This window comes from Rhinopithecus roxellana, chromosome 10 (assembly GCF_007565055.1).
Source record: "Rhinopithecus roxellana isolate Shanxi Qingling chromosome 10, ASM756505v1, whole genome shotgun sequence".
NCBI lineage: Eukaryota > Metazoa > Chordata > Mammalia > Primates > Cercopithecidae > Rhinopithecus > Rhinopithecus roxellana.
Window position 1 is genome coordinate 82,700,199 of NC_044558.1, and position 23,760 is coordinate 82,723,958.

Genomic DNA, 23,760 nt, shown 5'->3' on the forward strand with positions numbered 1-23,760 from the left:
TTTACGCCATTCTCCTGCCTCAGCCTCCCGAGTAGCTGGGACTACAGGCGCCTGCCACCTCGCCCGGCTAGTTTTTGTATTTTTAGTAGAGACGGGGTTTCACCGTGTTAGCCAGGATGGTCTCGATCTCCTGACCTCGTGATCCACCCGTCTCGGCCTCCCAAAGTGCTGGGATTACAGGCTTGAGCCACCGCGCCCGGCCGCATTTAAGGTCTTAATGCAATTTGAGAATATTTCTAGCAGTAGAATAGTACAAAAGCTAAGATTTGTTTTACTCCTTTTCTTTGTGTTATAGATAACTTTGAATTTAATTTTATCTGGAGAGGAAAAGATCAAAATCAAATTTCACACCAAAAGGAACTAGTATTCCTTTGAGAGGGGCCAGCTCAGCTTGGGGGCAGCAAATGTACCGGATGGGTCTTAGACATATTTTACTGGAGAGCAGGACAGCAGTGGTGTCCCAGAACAGCCTTTTATCGGAGACAAAAAATTCGTTACTTCGTAATGATACTCCCAAAAAGCTTATTGGTCATTTTTGGAGGTTGCTCAGGTATGAAGTCAGTCTTCCAAAAGTTAGTTTAAAAGGAAAAAAAAAAAAAGCATTTATGCTGCTTTTCCTGTAATAAACTGTATTTCACATAGTCAAATAGATGAGGCAAAAAGCCTTTTATAGAAGAAATTGAGCCAACACATGCAGAGGATATTAAAAGATTATTGTTAATTTTGCTAAATGTGATTATGGCATTGTAGCTAGGGTTAAAAAGTTCTTACCTGTTAGAAATATAAAATTTTTAAGTGTGAAGGATGATGTTGCTTGAAGTCTGCTTTAAACTACTTTCAAAAAAGCAGGAGTATAGATGAAGTAAGATTGGCAAATGTTGCTAATTGTTGAACCTAGGAGATGGTTATACATTGTTTCATCATACTCATCTCTCTACCTTTACTTTTTTTTTTTTTTTTTTTTTTTGAGACGGAGTCTGGCTCTGTCGCCCAGGCTGGAGTGCAGTGGCCGGATCTCAGCTCACTGCAAGCTCCGCCTCCCGGGTTTACGCCATTCTCCTGCCTCAGTCTCCCGAGTAGCTGGGACTACAGGCGCCCGCCACCTCGCCCAGCTATTTGTATTTTTTAGTAGAGACGGGGTTTCACCGTGTTAGCCAGGATGGTCTCGATCTCCTGACCTCGTGATCCGCCCGTCTCGGCCCCCCAAAGTGCTGGGATTACAGGCTTGAGCCACCGCGCCCGGCCATACCTTTACTTTTTTGAAAGTATCTTTAATAAAAGGGTTTTTTAAAAAGACATAAATAGGAATGAACCTTAGATGATTGTTGTTATAACTTGAAAATAGAGAAATAGTAAATTAGTAAGTTTCCATTTGACCCTCTGCTGGAGTGCAGTGGTGCGGTTATGGCTCATTGCAGTCTTGCCCTGCCTGGCTTAAGCAATCCTCCTTCCTCAGCCTCCCCAGTAGTTGGGACCACAGGTGCGTGCTGCCACGCCTGGCTCATTTTTTATTTTTTGTAGAGATGGGGTCTCACTCTGTTGCCCAGGCTGTTCTCCAACCAACTCCTGGGCTGAAACAATCCACCTGCCTGGGCCTCCCAGAGTGCTGGGATTATAGGCATGAGCCACCATACCCAGCATAATTTATTTTTAGAGATAGGGTCTCACTATGTTGCCTAGACTGGCCTCAAACTCCTAGGCTCAAGTGATCTTCCTGCTTCAGCCTCCCAAGTAACTGGGGCTACAGGCGTGAGCCACTGCACAGTGTAAGATCCCAGTTCTGGAGGGTGTTGCTAGCAGTTGTAACTTTGACAGCTCATTTAACCTTCCTAAGATTATATTTCCTGTCTCTTGAGTAAAATGAGGACAAATTTGTCTGTCACAGAGGATACAATGGAGAGAGTGGAACTAAGAGAAGGTGGCACATGCTAGCCATGCTTAACAAATATCAGCAAATTTTGTTGAAATGTGGAAGATGCTGACAAGAGCAAAGTTTTCAGATCAGCACCAGTAACTTGTCTTACTTAAATCGTTAAAATCACATCTGTTTTCATTTTTCCCCTTTTTCTCTTTTGAGCCTTTTATTGGAAGAGCAGATGCAGTCTGTGCGGGTATGCATTGCTGCAGTACAAAGTGAATGGCACCCTCTGGAGTTGGGCAGTGCGCAATGCTCCGTGCCTTATGTGGGAGGATGGGCTTGACTGAGACTCTGAGCCAGACTCCCTGTGATGGTGTCTCCCCTGAGCCTGGCACACAGAGGTGCTTCCCAAGTATTTCTTGTATGAATGAACGGACGGACAAATGGGCCAACCACTGTGCTGGGGCATGTTGCTGTGGCCCTGATGAGCTGTAGATATGGAAGCTTGGGATTAGAGTGTGTGTGTGTGTGTGTGTCTTTTTTTTTTTTTCCTGTGCAGAAAGAATGGTGCCTCACTCTGTTGCCTTGGCTGGTCTTGATCTCCTGGGCTCAGGCAGTCCTCCTGCCTCTCCCTTCCTTAGTGCTAGGATAACAGGCATGAGCTACTGCACCCGTGTGTAAATTACACATGTGTAAATATAGTGGCTTCGAGGCTCTCATGACAGTAATGTTACTGTAACGTTCTGATATGCTAGCTAAGTGGGAGAGGGCTGAATTTCAGCTGAAGAGGAGCGTCGCACATAGCCGCTTGTGTCTGTGTCTCTGTGTGTGTTGTGTGTCTCACGTTTCACCACAGTTAATGGGTAGCTTCGCTTTCCAGCCATCAGTGCCATCTTCATTTTTCCCCTTTCCATTTCACTGCCATACTGTTACCACTGCTGGCGTAAGCTAGGAGTGCAAGTAGTTTCCCAGTTTATAGCTAGTTGTATCAACCCATGATGTTACTGTTTACGAATTTAAACATTCAAAAAGGCTAATCTTCAAAAAAGCTTTAGCAGGGTTTTCACAATGACTGACAGATAGTGGCCTGAGGCCCCAATATGAAGATTCTTATGTTTGAAATTGAGCAAGTTTTTATTTTGGAGTGCATCGGCATGATTTCGGCTCATTGTAGCCTCTGCCTCCTGGGTTCAAGTGATTTTCCTGCCTGCCTCAGCCTCCCAAGTAGCTAGGACTACAGGTGCACACCACCATGCTTGGCTAATTTTTGTAGTTTTAGTAGAAACGGTGTTTCACTGTGTTGGCCAGGCTGGTCTCCAATGCCTGACTTCAAGTGATCTCCCCGCCCCAGGCTCTCAAAGTGGTAGGATTATAGGTGTGAGTCACCGCACCCAGCCAAGCAAGTATTTAGCTATGTGCCTGTGTTAGCCTGGGTACTGTGCTAGGTTCTGGGCACAGGGGAATGATTAAGACGTGATTCTGCTCTTAAGGGGCTTTATGGTCACCATTAAAAGAGTGGATGTGAGCTCAAGTGTCATTTTGTGTCATGGGGTAAACTGTTCTGGCTATTTCAATCAGGCTTCTGGCAAGACATGGCACAGTCAGCATTAGGGATTGGCGAGGAGCTGAATAAAGGGATTCTTTACAAGGAGAGGGCAGCGTGGAGACCCCCAATGCCTGATGCAGGATTAGCAACAGCCATGCACTTCTCACTTCCAGGCCTGAGGGAGGGGCAGGGGAGAGGGCTGCCTTGGATGAAGGGAGGGCTGGAGGACCTGGCCCAGCTGCAGCCCCTCCTCAGCCGAGGCAACCTGGGGAGCACTCCCCATCCCCGCTGTCCCTTTTCATCTTTCTCCTACCCTTGATCCTCATTGCTGAATCCAACCAGAACCTGAGGATGAGTGTCCCCGTGAAGGGTTGGTATAGTTCAGCCAGGTGGCTGCTGGGGCACAAAGCAGGATAGACTGGTTTTCAAGAACAGGTGGAAGATTCCAGCACTGTACTAGTTTCCTGTGGCTGCTGTAACATGACCACAAACTAGGCAGCTTACAACAACAGAAACTTAATTCTGTCACAGCTCTGGAGGCCAACAGTCTGAAATCAGGGTGCCCTCCCTGTTCCCCCTGGAAGCTCTAGGGGAGGACTCTTTTTTGCTGCTTCCAGCTTCTCATGTGTGCTGGCGTCCTGGGCTTGTGACCACATCATGCTGCCCCCAACTTCACATGGCTTTCTCGTCTGCCTCTGTCTTCTCCATGTGTCTCTCTTTTTTTTTTTTTTTTTTTTGAGACAGTCTCGCTGTGTCGCCCAGGCTGGAGTGCAGTGGCTGGATCTCAGCTTACTGCAAGCTACGCCTCCCGGGTTTACGCCATTCTCCTGCCTCAGCCTCCCAAGTAGCTGGGACTACAGGCGCCTGCCACTGCGCCCGGCTAGTTTTTTGTATATTTTAGTAGAGAGGGGGTTTCACCGTGTTAGCCAAGATGGTCTCGGTCTCCTGACCTCGTGATCCGCCCGTCTCGGCCTCCCAGAGTGCTGGGATTACAGGCTTGAGCCACCGCGCCCAGCCTCCATGTGTCTCTTAAAAGGACTCTTGTAGGCCAGGCGCGGTGGCTCACGCCTATAATTCCAACACTTTGGGAGGCCAAGGCTGGCAGATCACTTGAGGCCAGGAGTTCGAGACCAGCCTGGCCAACATAGTGAAACCCCATTGCTACTAAAAATACAAAAATTAGCCAGGCGTGGTGGCGCACACCTGTAATCCCAGCTACTCGGGAGGCTGAGGCAGGAGAATCGCTTGAACCCGGGAGGCGGAGGTTGGAGGTTGCAGTGAGCCGAGATCACACCACTGCACTCCAGCCTGGGCGACAGAGCAAAACTGCCTCAAAAAAATATAAAAGGACTCTTGTCATTGGATTAGGGCCACCTAAATGATTAAAGATGATTGCCTCATTTCCAGATCCTTAATTAAATTTGCAAAGACCTTTTTTCCAATAAATGTAGGTTCCAGAGATTAGGATGTAGACACATCTTTTTGGGGGAGGGGCACACCATTCAGCACACCACAAGCATCCTGTTGCTCCCAGGAGAGTTACAACACCTTCGTGACACAGCAATAGACAGGTTTTTAATTTTGTTTGTTTTTTTGAGACGAAGTCTCCCTCTGTCACCAGGCTAGAGTACAGTGGCACAATCTTGGCTCACTGTAATCTCCGCCTCCTGGGTTCAAGCGATTCTCCTGCCTCAGCCTCCTGAGCAGCTGGGACTACAGGCGTGTGTTACCCTGCCTGGCTAATTTTTGTATTTTTAGTAGGGACGGGGTTTCACCATGTTGGCCAGGATGGTCTCAGGCTCTTGACCTCATGATCCACCCTCCTCGGCTTCCCAAAGTGCTGGGATTACAGGCATGAGCCACTGCACCTGGTCTCGCAGTGGACAGATTTTATGATTCTGTTTGTCATATTTAGTAGCTCCACTGTCCTAAGGACAGGGACTTTACCTTCCTGTTCACTTTTCTGTCTCCATTGCCTGTACTTCCCAGAGCCAGCCCATGATGATGCCTGAAAAGAAATTTTTTGATGCATGAATAAATAGATGAACAGACAAGCACAGAAGAATACAGTGTGAATACAGTGAAGCCAGAAGTATCCTCTGTGAATACATGGGACACTCTTGAGTGGAATGGTTTCAGTAGATGGATTGTATGAGGTGTGAATTGCATCTCAATCAAGTGGGGCCTCAGGGAATGCCCACCACTAAGGGTCTAGCTCTGTGTGGCGTTGGTGGGGCTGGGAGAAGTTTAGAAAACGCTCTGCCATTGCTAAGGCCTTGGTTAGGGTAGAGTCTGCAGCAGAGATTTGGATAGGAGGGCATTCTAGGCTGCATAGCCAGTGTGAACAGCCTTGGCGGAAAGAGCGTTTTATATTCCTGGAACTAATGCTTGTTTAACAAGATGCTTGCTTATGGCTGGGCACAGTGGCTCAAGCCTATAATCCCAGCGCTTTGGGAGGCTGAGGTGAGAGGATTGCTTGAGCTCAGGAGGTCAAGGTTGCAGTGAGCCATGATTACACCACTGCATTTCAGCCTGGGCGATAGAACAAGACCCTGTCTCTAAAAATAAAAAATTACGATAAAGTTTGCTTGTTAAAGTATAATTTATTTACTTTGCATAAATACTATGCCTTCTGAGAATGCTGTAGGGCATACTTTGTTTTTATCCTAAAGCAGCCCAAATTCCAAGTACACACTGGATTTTGGGCATTTAAAGGACTTCTTGTGCTATTAAGGATTCCCATTTGCTCATTTAAGTTTGCTAACCTGATTCAGTCATGTCACTTACTTAGTTGTTACAAGTATTATATTACGGTGTGAAGGGGAAAAAAGAACTGCTATGAGTATGTTTCCATGAAGAAGATTTAGCTTGGAAATGTGGGCAGATTTGTCTGCCTTTGTGTTTAGGAAGGCACAATTATAATTACAGATGGAGGAGCTAGACTCTGGCCAGCTGGAATCAGAAGTTCACATTGTACAAGTGTCTGGTCTGGAATGCATCCACGGGAAACCTACACCCTTGACCCAGCATTGGCCACAAAGCTGCAGGCAGTCTCCTGCCCCTGCCTCTACCCTGCATGCGTCTCCTTTGTAGCAGCCATGGCATATGCAGAGGGGACTGTAGCTCTCTTTTCTTTCTTGCTGACTTTATTTTCTGCCACACTCCCCCCACCCAAATAAATAATGACATGCACATTTGAGAAAGTGTGTGTGTGTGTGTGTGTGTGTGTTTTCTCTCTCTGTCTCTGAGATGGAGTCTTATTCTCTTGCCCAGGCTGAAGTGCAGTGGCACGATCTCGGCTCACTGCAACCTCCGCCTTTCAGGTTCAAGCAATTCTTGTGCCTCAGCCTCCCCAGTAGCTGGGATTATAGGCACCCACCACCACAGCTGGCTTAATTTTTTTGTATTTTTAGTAGAGGTGGGGTTTCATCATTTTGGCTAGGCTGGTCTTGAACTCCTGACCTCAAGTGATCCACCCACCTTGGTGTCCCAAAGTGCTGGGATTATAGGTGTGAGCCATGCCCAGCCAGACTCTGTGTTCTGAGAGATTTACATATATTAATGTAAGCATCCCAAGAGATAAAAGAGCCCTCCACATTTCTGCCTGGATAAGTGTATATGATACTTTTTTTGTTGTTGTTTTTTGAGGTGGAGTCTTGCTCTGTTGCCCAGGCTGGCGTGCAGTGGCGCGACCTCCGCTCACTGCAAGCTCCACCTCCCGGCTTCACGCCATTCTCCTGCCTCAGCCTCCCGAGTACCTGGGACTAAAGGCGCCCACCACCACGCCCAGCTAATTTTTTGTATTTTTAGTAGAGATGGGGTTTCACTGTGTTAGCCAGGATGGTCTCGATCTCCTGACCTCGTGATCCGCCCACCTCAGCCTCCCAAAGTGCTGGGATTACAGGCATGAGCCACCACACCTGGCCATAAGATACTTTTTTAACTTAAAAAAAACCCTTTTTCTACAAAGTTATGTGTGCTTGCTCTAATGAATCAAACACTGTGATAGTTAAAAGTAGAAAGCGGAAAGTAAAAGAACCACACTCACTCAGGCTGCTGCCGTTGCCCTGGGGTGAGCATGCTTCCAGAGTTCACTGTGCTCATGCACGGATAGGTGGGCAGAAGTAAGTTTAGACAAGCCAGGTCCTACTACAAATGCTGTTATCAGGCATCTCATTTTTCTTCACTTATGAGAAATGGAAACTGAAGTGAAACTGAGTAAATGTATAAGAATGTTCCTTTACCACAGAGAGATTATTTCCTGAAAAGACTTTTCTATGGTTAACAAAAAGGATCATGAGAATGATCAAGAGGTTGGCATCACTGTTTTCAATTTCAGGTATCTGTTGGTGCCTGCCATGAAACAAAGACAGTGGCAACCTAAGATTATTATTATTATTTTTTTTAAGTCAGATGGTTCCTAAAATACCTCTCTAAGCATTCTCAGATTTACTATACAGATTTGGCCACAGACATTGAGGCTGGAATCAGTCCCAGAGGGGTGGAGAGTCGGGTGTATGTGGCCGGAGTGACTGCCATCTGGGCCTTGCTGAGTGGTTTGTGCTGCGCCCATGGAGGCCTCCCGGGCCTGTCCTGAACAGTTTGCCTTTGCTTTGCAAATGAACAAAGCTGTTGTTTCTCCTCCCCCTCTTTTTTTTCCAACTGTAACAACGAAAAGATTGAGGAAAGAGTTTCTCCACTGATTGTAGCATCCAGGGTATGTTCTGGGGCAGGTTTTGGTATTGAAAAATTTTATCCAATGCTTAAGAAAAGACATCCACCTTCAGCACATGCATCCTGGCCATTGTCCCCACTGCCATTATCCTGCAGGGTGCTGTGGGTATACTCTGGGTGGCCTCTTAGAATTTACTGTATTTGTTGGGGTGTGGTGGCTCATGCTTATGATCCTAGCACTTTGAGAGGCCGAGGCAGGGAGATTACTTGAGGTCAGGAGTTCAAGACCAGCCTGGCCAATGTGGCAAAACCTTGTCTCTACTAAAAATACAAAAAAATTAGCCAGGGGTGGTGCACACCTGTAATCTCAGCTACTCAAGAGACTGAGGCACAGGAATCGCTTGAACCCTGCAGACAGGCTGCAGTGAGCTGAGATCACGCCACTGCATTCCAGCGTGGGTGACAGAACGAGACTGTCTCAATTATAAAAAAAATTATATTTATTTATTTAAAAACATCTGAATACCCAAAGGATATAAAAAAAAAAATCACTGCCAGTTTAACAGTCCTCAGTTGGAGGGTTTTTTTGTTTGTTTGTTTTTGAGACAGTTTCACTCTTGTTGCCCAGGCTGGAGTGCAGTGGCGCTATCTCGGCTCACCGCAACCTCTGCCTCCCAAGTTCAAGTGATTCTCCTGCCTCAGCCTCCGAGTAGCTGGGATTACAGGCATGTGCCACCTTGCCCGGCTAATTTTGTATTTTTTGTAGAGAAGGGGTTTCTCTCCATGTTGGTCAGGCTGGTCTGAAATTCCTAACCTCAGGTGATCCTCCCGCCGCGGCCCCCAAAAATGCTGGGATTACAGGTGTGAGCCACCACACCCAGCCTCAGTTGGAGTTTTATTTGGCCTCTTTTGATGCCTGGTGGCTTATGTGTGTCCTATACAAAACAAATTACCTTTTTTCCCCAGACCCCAGAAATGTGGACAAATGAGTTGTCTTTTTATTATAGTTCACACTTTCCTTGTGTTCCTCTCCTCTAGGACTTTCTAATATGTAGGACACGTGATTTTGACTTGACTTAAACTCTACAGAAGTAAGATTTTCTTGGTAGATGCATTTTTATGGTGAAACTGAAGCAAAAGTTTTCAGCTTAAAAAAAAAAAAACAAAAAAAAACAAAAAAAAGTTTTCAGCTTAGCGATCTGTATCAACAGGGAGCTTTGAAGACAGTATCCATGCCTGGGCCCCCTCCTGAAGAGCTTGACAGGTAGGGGTTGGTTGGGACGTTGAGATTTTTAACAGCAGCCTCCCTACTCCCCAGTAAACGGGGATTGTAAGGCACAGCTGAGGCTGAGACTGCTGTGGAGTAGTCTAGGCCGCCTGCTGGAATGTCGGTCGGTGCTGCATTGAGTGCTGTCTTTCCTTTTTTTTTTTTTTTTTTTTTGAGACGGAGTCTCGCTCTGTCGCCCAGGCTGGAGTGCAGTGGCGCGATCTCGGCTCACTGCAAACTCCGTCTCCCGGGTTTATGCCATTCTCCTGCCTCAGCCTCCCGAGTAGCTGGGACTACAGGCGCCCGCCGTCTCGCCCGGCTAGTTTTTTGTATTTTTTTAGTAGAGACGGGGTTTCACCGTGTAGACCAGGATGGTCTCGATCTCCTGACCTCGTGATCCACCCGTCTCGGCCTCCCAAAGTGCTGGGATTACAGGCTTGAGCCACCGCGCCCGGCCGAGTGCTGTCTTTCAAGTGGTTGCATGGGAGACCTGCACTTGCTGTGTGCTACCTTAACTGAGGACTTTTGAGGAAATTCTGTTTGACAATTGCTTTAAGGTCCAGTGTGACACCCTCCCTCAGATTCAGTCTCTAGTGACTTTCTGCTGGAAGCACCTCTACTTCATCAAGGATTGGAGGCACTTAGCACTCAACAAACGTAACTCGCTTTTTCTTCCTCCACACTTTTTTACCTCCCTTATTTGCCAGGCTTGCCTTTGAGTGAATTTTGGCTTTTGGGGGGGTTGTGGGGGGCTCTCTGATTCATTCAACAGATCTTCACTGAGTGGCAGACGTGTGCAAAGTGCTTAGGATGCCAAAGGCAAGTGTGTCATCTGTATTTAGTGTTGGGACGGACAGTGACTGAGACACCAGATTTTATCTTCACTGATGCAGAGGGTGGCTGCTGGTGTAGGCAGGATGGTTAGGGACCTGCTTTCTCAGAACTGACCGGGAAGGGATGGTTGGGGACCAGGCCATTTGGGGCCTCACAGATCAGGGCTGATGAGTTTGGCTCCATTTATGCTGACTCAGTTTGAGGGTGGGAGCATTCCTGTTTCTCAGAATTCCTTGTGCCTAACTCCAGGCGTGGCAGATGATACTTGCTCAGTAAATGTTTATTGAGCAAAGAATTGACTGAGAGTGATGGAACACACACAACTGTGGGGCTGGGAGCAGGAGCACGAGGCCTGTCTCTCGGTGCAGCCTGGACCAGTTGCCCCCTCTCATCCGCCAGGTGAGACCAGCAGGAAAAAGCCATCTCAGCAGTGGTTGGTGGTTATATTTATGGTTAAATTTTATTTCGAGATGCTCGTAGTTTCACATGCAGTTGTAAGAATACAGAGAGATCCTGTGTCGCCTTCTCCCAGCCGCCCCCTGGGGTAACATCTGGTGAAATTCAGTGCACTCTCAGCACCAGGATGGGGCACTGATACTGCCAGGACACAGAACATCAGGACGGCTCCGTCCCCATGCAAATCCCTCATGTCGGCCTTTTGTAGTACCCCCACACACCGCTAATCTGTTCTCCATTTTTGTGATTTTGTATTTCGGGGGTGTTGTGTGCATGGGGTCGTGGAGTGAGGGGTCCTTTGGGGTTGGCTGTTTTCACTCAGTGTGATTCCCTAGAGCGTTATCAGTCCCGCCAGTCAAGTTTCTTCCTTTTGCTGCTGAGTGGTATTTTGCAGCCTGGCTGGCCTGCAGCTTGTTTACCCATTCACCTGTTAAAAGACACCTGGGCTGCTTCTAGATTTTAGTTGTTACAAATAAATGTTGCTGTCAACAGTCCTGGGCAGGTTTTTATTGAATGTAAGTTCTCATTTCTCTGATATAAATGGCCAAGAGTACAATTTCTGGGTCATACGGTAGTTACATATTCAGCTTTATTAAAAAGCGCCTATTTTCCAGAGTGGCCATACAGTAGTTTTTGTTTGCTCTTTTAAATGTCTTAACAATGGAAGAAAGATGCTTCTGCTGGTCCGGCATAGAAAGCCCATGGAGAGCCGCCCGGTGGGTGGGGAAGGGGGTGTCGGGAGCCCCACTGCTTACCAGGAACCCGAGTGAAACTGGGTCTTTCCAGTCCCAAGATTCTCCTTTTTTGCTAAAGGCATCAGAAGAGATGAAAGCATTTCTACCACCCACATTTCCGGGACACTCCTAGCTTTTACTTCAGAGTTGGGAGAGAGGTTTGATTTTCACTGTCATTTAAATCCTATCGGGTTTTCAGTGGAGCCTGATCTTTAGGGCTCTGGGCGCAGCTGTTGGTCTGGAGATGCAGATCACTGTCTGCTGAACAGAGCCCTCCTCCTGGGGTTAGGGATCTCCTGATTGAGGCATGGATCCAAGGGCTTCTTTCTTTGTTCTCTGATTCCCTGAGCCTCTTCCTTGTGTGTGTGGTGTGTGTGCATTTGTGTGAGCGCACCAGGAACTATGACAGCAATCAATGGGTATGACTGGGGGTGGGGAGCAGAGGCAGCATGGCCAGGAATCTATACTCCAGCTACCAAAAGGAAGGAAGTAGCAGCAAAAATAGCCTGGGTGGGGTGGTAGAAAATATTAAGGGGAAAATACGATGGGTGGGGTTGAAGAAGGAGCTGCTTCAAGAGAAACAGACACACACTGGGTAAGGAATCGCGTGCTGTTGAAACTGACGGTGTGGAAGGAAAGTGAGGTGGCAGTGGCTGGGCTGTGGTAGAGGAAGCCGATCACCGGTGAGTGAAGAGGGAACTAGGGTACCCATGCGTTTGTGTTTTTTATGTAAACTTTGGCTAAGCTTTGCTAGGAGCGTTTTGCCTTTTTTTTTTTTCCTCAGACCTTCTACCACTGTCTTTCTCCCCTAAGTTCTGGGCATGTGGCTTCTTCTCTACCTACCAGGGTAGCCTGTCATTGCTTTAAAGGACAAAATGAAACCCCTGATGGGCAAAATATGTCTCCCCTCTTCCCCCAGCTTTTGGTCGGCTTTGCTTATCCACCAACAGCTAGGAGCTAGAAGGCTCAGAAGAGCTGGGGTGGGCATGGGAGAGATGGAGGAAGCCCGGTGGCTGGAAACACAGTTCCTTCCCAGGGTCTCTTCAGCTTGCTGGTAGAACCTCTTAGCCTGCTTATGAAGCCTGAATTGACATCATGCCAACTGCTGATGGCATGCCAACTGCCGATAAGTGGTTCTTTAACTTCCTCTGGAGCAGCAGAAACTTGTTTTGAAAACAATCAAATTCTAAATCTTTACAGCTGTTGACTTCTACAAGCACAATGGCCGTAGTAAGGAATTCAAGTCACAGCGCAGCCGTGGCAGGGAAGGCTCTGTCTGCATGGAGTCACAGGACAAAGCCTGTCCTGGAAACGTGCTGGAAGGAAGTCGGCCTCATTCTTTGCGACGGGCAGCAGCTCCAAATGAGAAACCAGGGGTTTGGCTCTGGGCCGGTAGCATCTGCCTGGCATGCGGTGCCAGCTGTGGAGACCAGTGAGGTGGCAGCAGCCACAGCGGGCTCCTGGGGTGTGTGTGGGGACCTCCAGGGGTCTAGGAGCTGATACACTTTTGGTTCTCATCATCTCGTGTGTTCCTTGCAGACGCAGAATGTTCAGCTTAACAAAGAAATGACACTTGCCAGCAACCGGAGCCTGGCAGAAGGAAACCTTCTGTACCAGCCCCAGCTGGACACATTGAAAGCACGCTTGACCCAGAGATACCAGGAACTCCAGGTTCTCTTTGAAGCCTATCAGATAAAGAAGACCAAATTAGGTAACTTTTTAAGGATGATCACTTGAGAATAAAGAGTTGAGAGAAGGACACATTTCAAGCTATTGCCCCACCAGGAAGGAAATATTATTGAAAAATTTCAGATTAAGGTAGTGACTCTACTGCAATGAAGAAATGGCTTATGTATATTATTTATTTATTTTTAGAAACAGGATCTTGCTGTCTCAGGCTGGAGTGCAGTGGCACAACCATGGCTCAGCACAGCCACTCGACCTCCTGGGCTCAGGTGATCCTCCTGCCTCAGCCTCCTGAGTAGCTGGGACCACAGGTGTGCACTACCCAAGCAGGCTAGTTTCTCATTTTTTTGTAGAGAGGTCGTCTTGCTATGTTACCCAGGCTGGTCTTGAACTCAAGCCATCCTCCGGCCTTTGCCTCACAAAGTGCTGCTATTACAGACATGAGCCACTGTATTGTACTAGTTTATGTATGGAATGTGGAGGGCCCCCAGACCTGCAGCCTCTCTTGTGGTTCGAGAGGGCAGGGTGTATAGCAGGACTGCCCCCTCCTCCCAGTGGCCCTGCCTGGTGGCGATGACTGCTGAGGTCAGCCCAGGTCCACACACACCTCCAGGGTTTGCAGCGTGGAGCAGGTGGCAGAAATGTGGGTACCTCGGGGCATTTACCAGAAAAGGGGCTGGGGATTAGGAGGAAGCCAGCCAGTTTAGCAGTCCCCAGTTTAGAAGAGACTTATCACTTTTTAAATTCAAGACCCCACCTTCTCTAAACAGCATAGAAAAAGCAGTTTTCTGAATTATGATATTCAACAGATGTCTTATGCTGTTTGCCTGTTTGTCTTATGCTGTTTGTTAATGGTAAAAAAAAATACACATCACTGGAACATTTTATTTTAATGGCATACTTTAATTTGCAGCCATTCGGAGGAGACATCAGAATTAAAGATTGTTGAGCATCCTGAGTGCTTTTGATAGTTCTCAAAGGGACATTTAGATAAAGTTGGAGCTGGGTGTGGTGGCACATGCCTGTGGTCCTAGCTACTTGGGAGGCTGAGGAAGGAGGATTGCTTGAGCCTTGGAGGTTGAAGCTGCAGTGAGCCATGATTGCATTCCTGTACTCCAGCCTGGGCGACAGAGTGAGACTATGTCTCCGCAAAAGAAATGAAATAAGCCGGGAGTGGTGGTGCTCGCCTGTAGTCCCACCTACTCTGAAAGCTGAGGCCACAGTGAATTGTGATTGCATTACTGTACTCCAGCCTGGGTGACGGAGACCCCATCCCTTGAAAGAATTTGGGTTAAAAATCACCTTCTGCAGTGAGGTTTACAGTGATGTCTGTCACTACTTGCTATCATCTTGTCATTTTCTCCATTAACTTCAGTAAAAATTTACAATAACACACTCAAACCAGAATGATGAAAAGTAAAAAGACCGGCAGTACCAAGTGCTAGTGAAGTGCCATGCATCTGTTGCTGGTAGGAGTGTCCGTGGGTCATTTGGGACTTAAAGGTGTGCGCCACCACAGCCAGCTCCTTTTCTCATTTCACCTCGGGAAAGTTGGTGGGTAGTACCTACTGAAATTAAGTGTGTGTGTGCTGCAGTTAGCTTTGCTCCTGGATGTATACCCACCAGAAATGGACATTAATGTCTCAGAAGGTAGGTACAAGAATGTTGTATCCTTATTACCTTCCTTATAATAAAATTTGGAAACAATAAAAATGTCCGTCTACAGGGTGATGGGCACGTAAAATTATTTACACAATGGAACATTACACAGCATTGAAACGAACTGATTCACAGACCTGAGCAGGGTCTCAGAGACGCGGTGCTGAGTGGAAGAAGCCAGCAGAGTATGGCCTGTACTCTGATTCCAGGATGTGGAGTCAAGACCAGGCAGAGCTCCTCTGTGGTGGTGGAGGCCAGCGTAGGGGTTACCTGGCGGGTGCAGTGGGCCTATGGGCGCCCGGTGGAAACGTTCTGTGTCTGGATCTGGGGGGTGTTGGTTGGGGGTTAAAATTTGAGTTACGGCCGGGCGCGATGGCTCAAGCCTGTAATCCCAGCACTTTGGGAGGCCGAGACGGGCGGGTCACGAGGTCAGGAGATCGAGACCATCCTGGCTAACACGGTGAAACCCCGTCCCTACTAAAAAATACAAAAAACTAGCCGGGCGAGGTGGCGGGCGCCTGTAGTCCCAGCTACTCGGGAGGCTGAGGCAGGAGAATGGCGCGAACCCGGGAGGTGGAGCTTTCAGTGAGCTGAGATCCGGCCACTGCACTCCAGCCTGGGCGACAGAGCGAGACTCCGCCTCAAAAAAAAAAAAAAAAAAAAAAAATTTGAGCTACACACTTAAGATGTGTATACTTGATGTAAGTTACCACTCAAAACATAAAGGAAATACAAAATGGTATGATGACAATGTCACTGCCCCATATTGGAAAACAGTTGGCTCTAGAAGCAGCTCATGACACAGGTTGTTCTGACATGGGATGTTGGCCCCTGGGCACTGGCTTGGTGCACTTGTTCCTTATAGGTTTTCAAGCCTTTCACATTCAGCTTCTTGGAAAGGAAGGTGCGATCCTGCCATGGTCTGTGTGGACGGCATCATGAAGGGCTTTACCTGTATGCCTGTCACTCTTGTCATGCCTCTTCTTTTCCAGACAGACAGTCTAGCAGTGCTTCCTTGGAGACCCTGTTAGCACTTCTTCAAGCAGAAGGGGCCAAGATTGAGGAAGACACTGAGGTAAAGCCAACCAGCCTTGGTGGAATCCTTGGGGCACTTTGGGCAGTCAGTGGGCCCGCTGCCTCCAGGGAGTGTGAGCGCCACACTGCCACGGCCAGGAGGTGGTGCCTCCCAGGTGTGCAGGCTGTATGCCAGCAGGCAGCCTGGTCTGTGTGCTGGGGAAAGTGCCAGGCAGGGGTCCAGGGAACAGCAGGGTGAGTGTGGGCAGGTCTGAGGGAGGGCCAAAAGAGGGCATGTGTGCCACCCTGAGAACGCCAGCCCCTGGGGCCAGTGGTGAATTACCACTTGCCGTGGTTCAAGGGCCAGCTGGGGGCTACAGAGCTCCTGGGACACTTCCAGCTGCGCATTAGAACCTTGAGCCTCGCCAGGCGATTAGGAAATGAGTCAAGGTCGAATGTTGCAGTTGTCGCAGGCAGGGCCTGGCAGGGTCCTGCCAAGACAGGGCTGGGTTCGATGAACTCTGAAGCCTTGGGGGGCCCCAGTGGGCACAGGTGTTTCTGTCCTGCTGATCCACCCAGGGCGAGCCTGTCAGGGTGCGGGCGGGTGGAAGCAAGGAGGTGTTGGACTCCATTGGGCTCGAGAGAGGCCTGGGACCCAGGAGTCAGAGCCCTCACCCAAAGGCCAGCTCCTCTGCCTGTCACGCTGGTGGTGGGGTGCGCAGCAGGACTGCCCTCCTCTCTGCCCAGTGGCTCTGCCTGGTGGCAGCTCATGCTGAGGCCTGAGTCCACAACCTCTGGGGCCTGGAGCAGGAGCAGGGCCCTCCACAGGGAGGGGCATGTTGGAAGTAGCTGGGCATTGCCTCTCCTTGTGCCTAGACCATGAAGGGAGCATCCTCCCCATCTGGCTGTCCCTGTAACCAGGTTTCTGCCTCTTTCAGAACATGGCAGAGAAGTTTCTGGATGGAGAACTTCCTCTGGATTCCTTCATTGATGTCTATCAGAGCAAACGGAAACTGGCCCACATGCGACGGGTGAAAATCGAGAAGCTCCAGGAGATGGTGCTGAAGGGGCAGAGACTCCCGCAGGCCCTGGCCCCGCTGCCCTCCAGGCTGCCCGAACTGGCACCTACCGCCCCGCTTCCCTACCCTGCCCCAGAGGCCAGTGGGCCCCCCACCGTTGCGCCTCGGCGCATCCCCCCACCACCACCCCCAGTGCCTGCAGGACGCTTAGCCACCCCGTTTACTGCGGCCATGAGCTCAGGACAGGCCGTGCAGTACCCAGGATTACAGTGCCCGCCCCTGCCCCCCCGCGTGGGCCTCGCCACTCAGCAAGGATTCTCTTCGCAGTTCATGTCCCCGTATCCGCCAGCTCTCCCCCAGAGACCCCCGCCCCGGCTCCCTCCGCACCAGCCGGGTTTCATCCTCCAGTGAGCGCCGCGCAGCCCTTCCTGGGAGACTCCTTCCGCCTGCTGTGTTGTGCTCCGCACATGGGAGGGAGGCTGGAGGTCCGCTCTGTGCCAAGGGCTCTGGGGCCCTGGGCCAGCGTGTCTGTCTGATTTTAGAAGTGTAGGTCAGTGGTGAGTAGTAGCAGCCCAGGCTTTGGGCAACGAGGCAGTTGTGTGTGCCGGGTTGCAGCCTGACACCTGTGCGTCGCATTGGTTTGCATTCTCCGTGTGATTTCGAAGTATCTTAGCGTTGATGAACTCGTATTTGGGAAGAAACAAGGCCTCTCCCCCGTTCCCATTTAGAATCTTGGTCCTGCCATTGCAGTTTTATTTAACGAGCATGGTTCATAATACTTATTTTATTTTCGAAAGTCCTATGTGTCTCACCCACCGGCCACTGCAGCCCTGGTGAGGGCGGGTTGGCGCCGGCCGGCCTGGAAGAGCGCCGTGGCCGGCCACCACCTGCGGCTGCGTTGTTGCTCACTGACTGCTGGGGAGAGGTCGTAATAGTCCCGCCTGACCTGGGGAGAGGTCATCGTAGTCCCTGCCTGACCTGGCTGCTGCTCTTGCTTCAGAGCCACAAGCAAAGTTTGCACTGGGCCCACTGCCGAGTCCAGAGGCCGGAGAACGGTCGCCGGTGTGGGAGGGGACCGCACGAGCGGGACTTGCACAGCAAATTGTGTCCCCTGCTCCTCCTCTCCCTCCTGCCTCGAGCCGGCCCTGAAGGTTTCTATGAAGAAATAATCCCCCAATATTTTTACTACGTGTGTGATTTTCCTGTTTTATATTGAAAACACTTTTTTGACACTCCCAAGACCATTCAGGGAAATTTTATAGAAAATGCAGATACTGTCTTGAGCAGATTGAAATGCTGATGGAAGTGGATGTGATTTCCTTCCGTGCAAGCAGTGCACGGTCCCACCCTCGGGTGTCCGTGCTGTGCCTTAGCTTCCCCAGGTGCCAGGACTTTACACCTGCTAGGGGCTGGGCAGGGCCCCGGCTCTGCTTTCTCTGAAGGGCTTGTCCAAGTTCATTGCCCTGTTACAGGTGGTCAAGACATCCGGCCACCTTGACCCAGGCTACCCTTAGCCAATATCCTCTGCCCCTGGCTGGCTGGTGGCTCAGGGTGGGCAGCGTTAGGGGTCTGGTGAAAGCCCACCCCATGGAATTGAGGGACAGGGCTACACTCCGACCGCCTGTACCTGCTCTTCCCTCCACCCCTGTGGGACCTCATCTTCACGTGCCATGTGTGCTGAAGGCCCAGGCCAAGCAGGGGGCAGTGGCACCTGTTGACAGAAAAGGCCCAGGTGCTCACCGGTGGACCTTCTGGCCTGCCTCTCCCCTGTCACTTGTCAGGCATCCAGGGCCCTGACCTGTGCCTAGCCGCCAGGGTGACAGAAGGCAGAACTGAAGCGGGATCTGTCCCAGTGGGCCACGGACCAGGCCACTGCCTTTTGTCCTCAGTGACTGTACATTCCTGCTCTTGGACTTGAACTCTACTGTAACTGTTTTCTTAAAAGAAATGAAGCTGTACGGGATGATTCACTGCCATGCCAGTCAGGCGGGCTTGCCATGTTCTGTGAATCTCGATTGAGCGGTGCCACCCGCCCCCATACCTCCACCAGCGGCCGCTGTCGGGGATGCCACAGCCTGGCCACGGTCGCAGCCAAACGTGAGCTCGGCATTGGAGTTGCAAAGGGCCCCCTGACCGGGCTCGCCATCGCTGTTCAGGGCCGTGTACGGTGCTGTGGCTGTAAAGCTGTAGGACCCTTTTTAATAAATAGAGAATTATTAATTACAGGCCTGTCACTTACTTACTTGGGGATGTGGATGTTCATGATGTCTGGTTCTGAAACATCAGTGATCAAAGTTCCAGCAGGGAAGCTGGCTGGGATGTCTGTTTTTGAAGCTGAAGACAAAAATCTTTGCCTGTCCAGGGTCCTGGCGCAGGCGGGACCTCTTACCCTCTTGGTCACCAGAGTCTCATAAACAGCAGTCATGGACAGAGCATGTTCTGTGCGTAAGAGAGCGTGTCTTCAGGATCACAGCCACTGTGTCCAAGTAGGGGACTGAGGGTGACCTCAGGGCTCAGGCTGTGCCTCCTCTCTGTCCATGAGGTTGCCACCGTGTGCTATGTGAATGGTGAAACTTGTTAGGATGTTCTGTGGTGGTTTTTAGTGGGAAAACCAGTGGCTCTGACGTTTTGCTTTGGGGACTTGCCAGCAGGTGTTTCAAGAAGGCAGTTGCCTCTGCCCACTTCAAAGTCCAGTGGGTGTTGCTTCCTTCTCTAGGCTGAGAGGAGGGGAACCCGCAAGCCCTGCCTCTTTGCAGAGCTATAGAATTGTACCCTGTGCCTGCTGCCCTGGCTGAGCTGTGTGCCTGCGTCCTCACCATCCCAGCTGAGCTGTGTGTCTGAGTCACAATGCCCCTGCGAGTGACTTGAGGAACTGAGATGAGAGCAAGCTCACCTGTTGCTGTCTCCTCTAACAGCTGCCATTCCTGGCACATCATTGTCCTATGAGGATGTGAAGGAGAAATTTCTGTGGTTCTTCTGTGAGGAAGAGGGAAGCATTTCCTGAGAAGCCAGTTTGCCTTAAAGAAAAAGTGTCTGATAGTTTTCTCTCTTCCCAGTGGCTGCCAGGAAGCTTACAGCCAAATCTGTTGTCCACTTCAGTGAGGATGCTGGATTTCACAGTCTTGTGGCTCATGAACCTTGCCTTCTGGGAGCCTCTCCTCCCGCTGTGTGCGCCGTTCACAAGGAGGACCAGGGAGAAGCGGGTGGAGGAGCAGGACCAGACCCCAAGCTCCTGCTTTCTAGCCCCACAAAAGGCAGCCTTTCCAATGAAAGGTTTTAGCCAGGCGCAGTGGCCTGTAATCCCAGCACTTTGGGAGACTGCGGGGGGCGGATCACTTGAGATCAGGAGTTCGAGACCAGCCTGGCCAACATGGCAAAGCCTCATGTCTACTAAAAATGCAAAAATTAGGCATGGTGGTGCACATCTGTAATCCCAGCTACTCAGGAGGCTGAGGCAGAGTTTCTTGAACCCGGGAGGAGGTTATAGTGAGCCAAGGCCCACCACTGTATTGCTGCCTGGGTGACAGCAAGACTCCATCTCAAAAAGTTTGGTCATTGAGAACTCAAGAATTATCAGTCAAGTGGTGTCATTGCCTGTGGATTTTCACTGGTCTGTATCTGGTGGAGAATCAGTTCCGTTAGTGTTTTCTGAAGCCATCTTGCCGTGTAAACAAGAGCCAGGCATGGGGGTCTGAGCTTCGTGGTCAGCTTACAAGGCCCTTTCACATACATGGTCCTAGCCACCTGGCACAAGCACCCTGGCTACGCAGCCCCAGCTGAGGCCCCACTTCACCCTCCAGGAGACCTGGGCACAGGTGGGAGGCTTGTCTGAGGCCATACAGGAGCCAGCCAAGGGGACTTTTCTCTCCCCTGACCCACCCTGTCCTTTTTCTCCATAAATGCCAGTGATCTTGGAAGGGGGTGGGACAGGGTGAGCTCACCCACCTCAGCCTTCTCTCTGGCATGTGCTCCTGGGTAAAGTGGGTGCTTGTAAGGCTGCCACACACCCAGGGACCGAATGCCCTTCCAGGTTTCCGGTAAGTGCAAAGGCTGTGTGTGGTCATGGCTCAAGTTCAAGCCAGCTGGGAGTCAGGGTCTCCACCTTAGGAACTGTCAGCCATGGTCTCAGACACACTGAGGGGGTCAGCAACTGCTGGGAACCCCCGGGAAGCTGTGGGCATCGAGGCTGGGAGTGGAGGTGGCCCCTGTGGAGGCAGCTGGCTCTTGGCCTCCTGTGTAAAATGAGGGCCCCGAGGCCCATAAATCTCCCAGAGGTGGAAGGCAGACAGCCTGTGGCCCTGCTGAGCTTTTCTGCAGTCCTGAGTATTCTAGCATTAAATGCAGACACAATGGGTCCCCGTCCCAGCGCCTGACCAGGGTCTAGACAAGGGAACATGCGTCCCTAAAGGAATGAAGAGCCAGGCACAGCCCCTCTGGGGCATCAGTGACAACAGTCAGTGCATTTTATTGCCAACACAACACTTCAACAGGAGGAAATGCTAACACAAAGCCAAGGGGCTGGTTCTGGCTCATTTTTACTGCTCCTGACCTTGGCCAGTATTTGGTAGCCTTTCCAGAGCACAGGGTGAAGGGCTAAGGGGCTGGGGCCTGGGGCCTGGGGCCTGGGGCCTGGGGCCTGGGGCGGGGGTGAGGACAGGAGGACATGGCAGCTGCTGGCTCTGTCCTCCCAGCCTGGTCCCACCCCTCCTGCCGCTCCCCTCGGGCTCAAGGGACACACATTTGTTCAAATCTGATGGGCAAAGCCAGGGCCCAGCTCGCTGTAGCTGCAGGGTCCCCTCCCTGAGGGCCCCGGTGCAGCAGCTGGATTTCTGGGCTTTTTCTGGCTGAGCTGGAGGGCCTAGGGCCAAGCCCACTCTCCGGAGGGCTGGAAACCACCCCTTCAGGTGGGCAGTGGGGCGCGGCCAGAACGGGGGAATGGAAAACAGGAAATGGGGGTGGTTGCATATTCCAGCTGGAAATGGAAACTCCAGGAGTAAAGGCAGCGCCTGGGCCGCTGTCTCACCTCGCTCCCCAGAAAGCGGCCCCTTCCAGCATCTGACCCCTCCTGGGGGCTCCCATCACGGAGGCCCAAGGGCCAGGCCTGAGGAGTAATGGGCAACATTCCTCCAGCCCACCCAGAGCCTGGTCTGCGGAGGCCACGCAGCTGGAGGGCCGGGTAGAATCGGTGCCCCAGAAGGCCACAGACAGGATGCCTGACCCTCATCCCATTAGCCAGCACGGTCTGTGTGCCTTCCGTCCATCCACAACCTTCAGGAGTCCGGAAGGCAGGGAGCTCCACACTGGCCCCGTTTCCCAGTGTGCTGAGTACAAACGTAGGAAGAAGAGCTCTAGCTCGGAATATTAAAAACACTCATTTCCTGAATAGTTGACACTCAAGCCTACTGGGTCCTGGCTGCACCCAAAAGTTCCTTCTGCAGATAAATAAGAGACTCACATCCAGAAGCACCACCCACGTGGCCCAGGCCCCTGCAGGTTCAGTAAGGGCCAGGGGCCTTGAGGACACTGATCGGGACGGTGGGGCAGGAGGCTTGGGCACCAGGTGGAGGGGCGAGGCCCCTTGGTCCTGTCAGGGCAGTCGCAGAGGCCCAGGCCTGTCTTCCAGCTGCCCTGCTGGACCCCTGGAGGGCCTAGTAGTTCACAAGTTGAGCTGGGTAGATGCCATCCTTTTTGTCAAGCTGCAGGGGTTAAAGGTGGGGGGGGTCAGTGGTCACAGCCAGGCTCCTGGGGCCCCACCTCTCCCTTGAGCAAGGTCCTCCTCCCTGCATGCCATGTCACCAGGGGTTTTCAGGGGTCCCTGACTTCCCCAGGGACGTGCCCCTCCGGGGCTGGGCACAGCACCCCCCTCCAGGAACTCCCCCATCCCAGTGCAGATGGCACCTGGTGGTCCTGTCTGGGGGCCACGCTGGGCTTCTGGGCCAGGGGTGGTTTCTTGGTGATTACACTTCGGGGGGCAGCGCTGGGCTGGCTGGCCGCCTCCTCGCCAGGGCTGCCCGGTGTCCCAGCCAGCACGTAGTGTTGCTTCCGCAACTCCCCTAGCCGCATGCGTTCAGCCTCCAGCGTCTTCTCCAGCTCTAGGACACGCACCTGTAGCCACACAGCCTGCTCAACCCAGCTCAGACTCCCCAGGGAGCCCTCTCCTGGGTCCAGGTTTCGCCCGAGGGATGAGCTCAGAGGTCACGGGGCAGCCATGGGCGCTTACCTGGGTCTCCATCTCCTGCTTCTTCAGCTTGATGAGGGACAGGCCAGAGAAATCCATGGTGTCTGTGGTCGGAGGGCAAGGTGGTGAGCATCTGGGCACCCACGCCCAGTCTTGGGAGCCAGCAGCCCCCACTTGGCACGTGGCACTCACCTCTGTCCTCAATCTGCTCCTGGCCTGACTTGGTGGAAGCCACGACATTGGCAGCCCTCTCATTGACTGTGCGGGAGCATTCCTGCAGACGGCTCAGGTGGGGGCTGTGCTTATCAGCCTTCACCTAAGGGGCGAGGGGTCAGGGTGGGCCCAGGTCTCCCAGCTCAGGGCAGCAGCAGGCCTGGGCTTGGCAGCCACAGCCCAAGCCAAGCTGGGCCCAGAGCCTGGTGTGCTGCTGTCAGCGTGTAAGCTCACCTTGGAGGCCGCCACCAGCTGGGCCGTGCTGGCCGCGATCTCATGGGAACAGACGATGAGCTCCTCATACTTGCCCATGTGAAGCACCACCTTGTCAGCCGCCTCCCTGAGGGGCAAGGGCCAGTCAGGGCCAGAGTCTCTGACCCCATGGACAGCTGGCGCCACTCCACACCCCCTCTACTCCCCGCACCCTGTTGACCCCCAAACTGTTCCAACTGGCAGGAAGCAGCCCCCCGCCCATCCCTACCCAGGGCAACCTACACCAGCTGCGTGGCTCCCCAGCCCACAGCCTTGGAGGCCGAGATGAGGCCTTCGGTCCAACGCGAGTTCTTGGCGTAAAATTCCTGCTGCGTGGCTGCCCCCTAGTGACGACGGGAGAACAGGGCAG

General features: G+C 51.5%; 2 protein-coding genes across 5 annotated transcripts in view; one reads left to right on the forward strand and one right to left on the reverse strand.

Annotated features, from left to right (window-relative positions):
• VPS37B (VPS37B subunit of ESCRT-I) overlaps nt 1-18,968 on the forward strand; it is a 33,531-nt gene extending 14,563 nt beyond the window's left edge. The window contains exons 1-5 of one of the 3 annotated variants that reach the window (XM_030939834.1): nt 9,770-12,052; nt 12,570-12,806; nt 12,909-13,080; nt 15,707-15,789; nt 16,667-18,968. In XM_030939834.1, the coding sequence (XP_030795694.1) occupies nt 12,591-12,806; nt 12,909-13,080; nt 15,707-15,789; nt 16,667-17,158 (963 nt within the window). In that variant the 5' untranslated portion in view covers nt 9,770-12,052; nt 12,570-12,590 and the 3' untranslated portion in view covers nt 17,159-18,968. Of the gene's footprint in view, nt 1-9,769; nt 12,807-12,908; nt 13,081-15,706; nt 15,790-16,666 lie in introns of those variants that run through there. The other 2 variants (XM_030939833.1, XM_010368371.2) reach the window with 2 other exon arrangements.
• Nucleotides 18,969-21,192: 2,224 nt separating this feature from the next.
• The window catches only part of HIP1R (huntingtin interacting protein 1 related), a 28,162-nt gene continuing 25,594 nt past the window's right edge, over nt 21,193-23,760 (reverse strand). For both annotated transcript variants that reach the window (XM_010368370.2, XM_030939835.1), the window contains exons 27-32: nt 23,634-23,734; nt 23,373-23,478; nt 23,118-23,241; nt 22,968-23,029; nt 22,646-22,852; nt 21,193-22,443 (exon numbers count right to left, since the gene is read on the reverse strand). In XM_010368370.2, the coding sequence (XP_010366672.2) occupies nt 22,396-22,443; nt 22,646-22,852; nt 22,968-23,029; nt 23,118-23,241; nt 23,373-23,478; nt 23,634-23,734 (648 nt within the window). In that variant the 3' untranslated portion in view covers nt 21,193-22,395. The remainder of the gene's footprint in view (nt 22,444-22,645; nt 22,853-22,967; nt 23,030-23,117; nt 23,242-23,372; nt 23,479-23,633; nt 23,735-23,760) is intronic.